General features: G+C 50.4%; 1 protein-coding gene across 1 annotated transcript; it reads left to right on the top strand.

Moving 5' to 3' along the window:
• The first annotated feature begins 693 nt into the window (after positions 1 to 693).
• On the top strand, positions 694 to 4,128 carry LOC133928481 (BTB/POZ domain and ankyrin repeat-containing protein NPR5). Its single transcript, XM_062374822.1, has 2 exons — positions 694 to 1,757; positions 2,785 to 4,128. Exons 1-2 carry the CDS (start codon positions 1,227 to 1,229, stop codon positions 3,775 to 3,777), a joined length of 1,524 nt encoding a protein of 507 aa, XP_062230806.1. The 5' UTR covers positions 694 to 1,226; the 3' UTR covers positions 3,778 to 4,128.
• Positions 4,129 to 5,964: the final 1,836 nt, after the last annotated feature.

Here is a 5,964-nt window from a genome sequence, read left to right as displayed (position 1 = left end):
GCTTGCAGTCATGCTTTTTTTTTTTTTTTTTGGGAAGCTAGGTGGGATGCAATCATCACCAAATCATTTTTTTGGCAGGGCGTCACTTTTTTGCCATATTTTCTGCCTTCCAATTTGACTTACTGCTCCTCTAATATTTTGTACTTGTTTAAATTTTGATAGTTAGGAATCGTGATGTATCACCTACAAACAAATTACTTTTTTTTTAGGCCGGCTTCCCAGTTTTTGCAATATAATCACGACATAATATATAAGTGTAGCTTAAACCATGCACATATATGCAGTCCATTTCTTGATTCGACTAATTAAGCATGACTCCGTTTCTAGTATTTTTGCTGCATTTAGTATAAAAATGGACCGTAAAAAAAATATCAATTTAACATAACAACCTAGCACGCTGCAACACAACATTGTGGTCTCAAATTTGATAGACATATACAACTATGTATGGAAGCAAATATTTCTAGCCATACACTTTGATTTGTGACATTCACTCTTCAGACAGTCAAAGTATGGAACTCTCTTAATTTTCTTCACACACTATGCCCCCACTCCATTCTCTCTCTCTCTCCGCAAATTATTTCCGGGCCCCTGAAGTGTAGGCATGTACATGCTTTGCTTGTGCATATAGCTACGGTTAATCTCTCTCACACACACTCTCCTGGCATTTTTAAACCCACCAATTATTTATGCGCCCAGCCGCCCAGGGCAGCCACCCACATGCCATCCTTCCCCCATACATAGACCTCAAACCCCTCCCTCCAAGACAGCCTCAAAAAAATCTCGAGCACGTACAGCAGTCCACTTCTAGAGAGAGAGAGAAAAGAAGGCAGGGAAAAAAAGGGAACAATAACTCGATAGGGGAATTAAAGGGAGAGACAGAAGTGAAGAGGGGAGAGAAGGGAAGTGGTCACAGACAGAAGAGATCAAAAGAGATCGGGAGATGCAGCTCAAGTTTGGAGCCCAAGAGCAGCTGCAGCAGGAGCAGAGCCAAGAAAGCAGTAGCAACCGCTTCCACTACTCCTCCCCCTGACTCACTGAGGCTGTGGCTGAAGCTGAGGAGAGCAAATTAAAGCAAAGCAAACTCCCTGCCGGTCTCTCTCCCCACATCTGATCTCTCCTCCTGATCTCTCTGATTCGGCAGCTCCAGCAACCTAGCTAGCAGCAATTAGAAGAGAAGCAAGCAAGGGAGGAGGAGGTCGAGCAAGAGACGCCGGCGTCCGGCCATGGAGGAAACCCTCAAGTCGCTGTCCATGGACTACCTCAACTTGCTCATCAACGGGCGGGCTTTCAGCGACGTCACGTTCAACGTGGAGGGCCGCCTCGTGCACGCGCACCGCTGCATCCTCGCCGCGCGCAGCCTCTTCTTCCGCAAGTTCTTCTGCGGCGCCGCCCCCGCCGCCGACCAGGCCGCGCCCGCGCCCGGCGCTCTGCTCCTGGAACACCTCAGCCCGCGCTCCCCCTCCGGGGCTTCCGCGTCCTCCCCGCGCGGCGCCGTTGGCTCCGCGGCCACCGCGGCAGCTGCGCCCGGCGCCGTGATACCGGTGAACTCGGTGAGCTACGAAGTGTTCCTGCTGCTGCTGCAGTTCCTGTACAGCGGGCAGGTGTCCCTGGTGCCGCAGAAGGGGGAACCCCGGCCAAGCTGCGGCGAGCGAGGCTGCTGGCACACCCACTGCGCCGCCGCAGTGGACCTCGCGCTCGACACCCTCGCTGCCGCCCGCTCCTTCGGTGTCGAGGAGCTCGCCCTCCTCACCCAGGTAATTAACTATCTCGTCTAATCCCCCAATTACAATTCTTGATTTGCTGATTTTATTATTCTTTCTGCTGTTCTTAACAGAGAAATAAATTATTTCCTTTATTTTTCTCTGCTGGGGAATTGAGGATTGTGGAGATCAAGATGGGAGTTGGGGTTGGTTATGTTGGGATTGGCGAGCATTCTGCACCATTGATTTGATCTCTGTACCCCTGCTTCCTCTCCGCCCTTTTTAAATGAAGTGATGTATGAGTAGCAGTAAGCCAGTAGTAGTCGTCGCATCGTCGCCGGCGCCGCCTGCCTGCGCGCGCACGCGTGCGTACGTGAGCTTTTTCAAGCTCTTTGTTTCTCTCTTTGTCCATCCATCTCTGTCCGTCCATCCGCCTGCTGCAGCAGCTTGCATCCTTCCGTCCTCCCTGCTCGCTGCTTTCTCCTTTGGCTCTTAGGGTTCGTTAGAAATTCCTCTTTTCCTTTTCGCAACTGTTCGCGCGGCGCCCTCCCACGCTCTTCTTTCTATGGCTGCTTCAACTAATACTACCACTGCACTTGCCTCTCTTTTTAGACGGTAACTTGCTGTTGCAGCGCGAATAGGTATAGCTTTCTTTCCGTAGTGCAAACTGTACTGCAATTAGCATTCCATCGGAAAAGGAGAGGTGCTTTCCTTTCTTTGTTTTCCCCTAATTTGCAGTTTTGGTCTAGGGTTTCTTCTTGTTGGGTTTCTCAAACACCTGGTGTTACTTCTTTAATCCGGCTTCCCTTTTTCTTGATCCCTCCCTCCCCCTACCCCCCCCCCCCCCCCGCTTTGCTCCCCCAATCAGCGCCATGTACTATTGCACCTTCTGTTCCCCTTCTCTATATTTTATGCACAGGGCCAATCCATTATGCTTATCTGATTCTCACGTCTATCCCCTTTATATCCCACCTCTTCTCTCCATACCTCTATGCTTTTGCATTGCGCTCCTACTTATATTAGCCACTCCAAAAGCTAGCCACTCCAAAAGCGAGCTGAAGAATTGGTTTGGTTTTTGCAGAAGCAGCTGGCGGGGATGGTGGAGAAGGCGTCGATCGAGGATGTGATGAAGGTGCTCATGGCGTCGCGGAAGCAGGAACTGCACCAGCTCTGGACCACGTGCTCCCACCTCGTCGCTAAGTCGGGCCTCCCGCCGGAGGTCCTCGCCAAGCACCTGCCCATCGACGTCGTCGCCAAGATCGACGAGCTCCGCCTCAAGTCCTCGATGTCCCGCCGTTCCCCGTTCCTCGCGCATCACCACCCGCACCACCCTGCCGGCATCGAGGCCTCGTCCGCGGTCGAGCTCGACGACCACCACAAGATCCGCCGCATGCGCCGCGCACTCGACTCGTCCGACGTGGAGCTCGTCAAGCTCATGGTCATGGGCGAGGGGCTCAACCTCGACGAGGCGCTCGCGCTGCACTACGCCGTGGAGAACTGCAGTCGGGAGGTCGTCAAGGCGCTGCTGGAGCTCGGCGCCGCCGACGTCAACCACCCGGCGGGGCCCGCCGGGAAGACGCCGCTGCACGTCGCGGCCGAGATGGTGTGCCCCGACATGGTTGCCGTGCTGCTCGACCACCACGCCGACCCCAACGTGCGCACCGTCGACGGCGTCACGCCGCTCGACATCCTCCGCACGCTCACCTCCGACTTCCTTTTCAAGGGCGCCGTGCCGGGCCTCGCGCACATCGAACCTAACAAGCTCCGGCTCTGCCTCGAGCTCGTGCAGTCGGCGGCCATGGTCATGTCCCGCGAGGACGCGCACAATGCGGCAGCGGCGGTCAATGCCGCGCCGATGTACAGTGATCCTCCTGGTGGCGCCGGCCCCGTGTACAATGCCAGTGGCACGAACACGAGCATGGTGAATCTGAGCTTGGACAACAGAATGGTGTATCTGAACCTAGGGATGGACGCGCAGTTCGGCAAGATGAGCGACGGCAGCGATGGCGATGACGGTGGGAGCAGAGGGCAAGGAGGCCCCTCTTCGTTGTTCTCCCCGCACGGCTTCCATTGACAAGGGGCTGCTGCTGCTCTTCTATCTCCTTGTAAGCTTAGAACTAATTAATTACATGTTATTCATATCCACATTACAGGAGATGAGAATGGTGAGAATCCTTTTGCCCTATCAACTTCTGACTCTTAGTAGAGAGAGAGAGATCATGCAAATGATGCATCACAAGATTATCGATTTTGGTTATTTAATCTAGTAGTGTCTAGTTTTTTATTGGTTTTTATTGGTGGGGGTGTTGTCTTGGTAATTCTGGGAGGTGATTAAGAGGTGAAGCTGTTTTTTGTCGGTGGGTCATGTGCATTGATGCTTTGAAACAGGCATAGACAAGAAAGCTACAACTTGACTTTCACAGTATATTTGTCTTATCTGTTTTTCAATTCAATCCTTTAGAAGTCACACAAGATTGAGCTAACATCTCTTCAATTATTATGTGGTCTCTTACCTCCGAGTCCATTCATAATTTTTTTTAGTTTGCGTGAGCCAGGGCATGGCCAGTGGCGGACTCACGCTTTGAATAAAGGGGTGTTAATTTCTAAGTGCCATGGAAGTTGAGCCGAGCAACCTGTAGCCGTGGAGTGGTCAGCGCCTCAACGGTGGTCGGGGGAGGCGTGGAGCCTGGAGGTTTGACTGGCCGAGGGCCGAGGTAGAGCACCCTGCAGCCAGGGCAAAGCTAGCTTTGATCTCGATAAAATTCTACGAATTCTATGAAAAATTATTGTCCATAGCTGGTCATCTATGTTGTTGATCTTGTCGTGCAAAAATGATGATCTCGGTAGTCTTCTCGGCTGGCTCCGCCTATGCCTGAGCAGGAGCTAGGGACTAGGGAGGTCACGCCACCAAGCACCGGGTGACGGTATGTGGCCTATGGGTGATGTCGGGATCTGCTGATGAGCAGCGGTAGTTGCCAGCTGAGAAGGGCGTCGTTTGGTGTCCGTTACTAGCATAGGGAGTGTTTGAGATGATTGTAGAGACACAATAGATCGAGTAGAACGACGGCGACGACGGTCGCGCTGGAGTCCTTGGACTCCAGGGGTCGCGGTGGAGTCCTTGGACTCCAGGGGTGGATGGAGTCCTTGGAGGTCCATGGTTACAGCCACGACGGCGATGAGTACGTGAACGGCCAGTGCTCCTTAGTGTGGCCGAGCGGTGAGATGTGATAAAGAATTGTCGCCTCCAAGACTATCAAGCAGCGAAGCACTTCTCTGATAGATGAATGTGATGAATTCATCTCTTTCTTTAACTTAATCTGGGAGAGGTTTTCGTGCCTTCTTTCTTGGTGAGGTCGATTGGCCTTTTTTTCTTCTTCTTTTGTGATGTGGCCGAATGCTTAGTGGACAACAAGTGCTGGTAACGTGTTTGAGATGGCTGTAGAGAGACAGCAGATCGAGTAGAAAAAGGAAAAATTATTCTTCTATTGATGATGATGTTTACATAAATATATATATATATATATATATATATATATATATATATATATATATATATATATATATATATATATATATATATATATATATATATATATATATACACATATTGATTGTGTGTGAAGGGATGGCAAATGCACCCGTTGGGGAAGTCGGTTTTCCCAACGGGTGTCCCTTCATTAGTTATATTAATCACAGAGATTAACTGCAATAACAGTTAATGATTAATTGATCACATGTGTTGATACTTGATGGCGGTTCATAACAGGAGCACGCACGGTCTCAACCAGATCTGATCTCACCTCTCATGGGCTGACACGCAACTAACTGAACTGAAGCACTGGGCTTTGGGGGTGGGGGTGCTTCATAGGCTTAAAGGGTGTGTTATACATTGGCAAGTTAAGTCAATCCTGTGCTAGAGCCCTTAGCACGGGCCATGGCTATACTACCCTTTTCTTAGGCTGAATGTGAATGGGCTTCATGAGTACCATCATGCTTTCAAAAAGTTCCACCCTTTTAGCCAATATGTAAATCAATTTTCATCACACTAAACTTTACTATATATTGAAGTAAATGAATGAACATTCATGTAAAGGAAACTTTTTATGACGACCGGCAAATCTCATCGCTTTCAACTGTTTGTAGTGTTTTCTTTTGGAGTTACTTGCGGCTACATTTTTTTGAGAGTATTGGCGCAATGAGCTTGAGGGCCGGGGCCGGGGTATATACACAAGCATGTGGGGGATATGAAGAGGGAGACAAC

The sequence above is a fragment of the Phragmites australis genome, chromosome 1 (assembly GCF_958298935.1).
Source record: "Phragmites australis chromosome 1, lpPhrAust1.1, whole genome shotgun sequence".
Taxonomy (NCBI): domain Eukaryota; kingdom Viridiplantae; phylum Streptophyta; class Magnoliopsida; order Poales; family Poaceae; genus Phragmites; species Phragmites australis.
The sequence above is the reverse complement of the archived record's forward strand: the minus strand, read 5'-3'. Positions and strand labels throughout refer to the sequence as shown.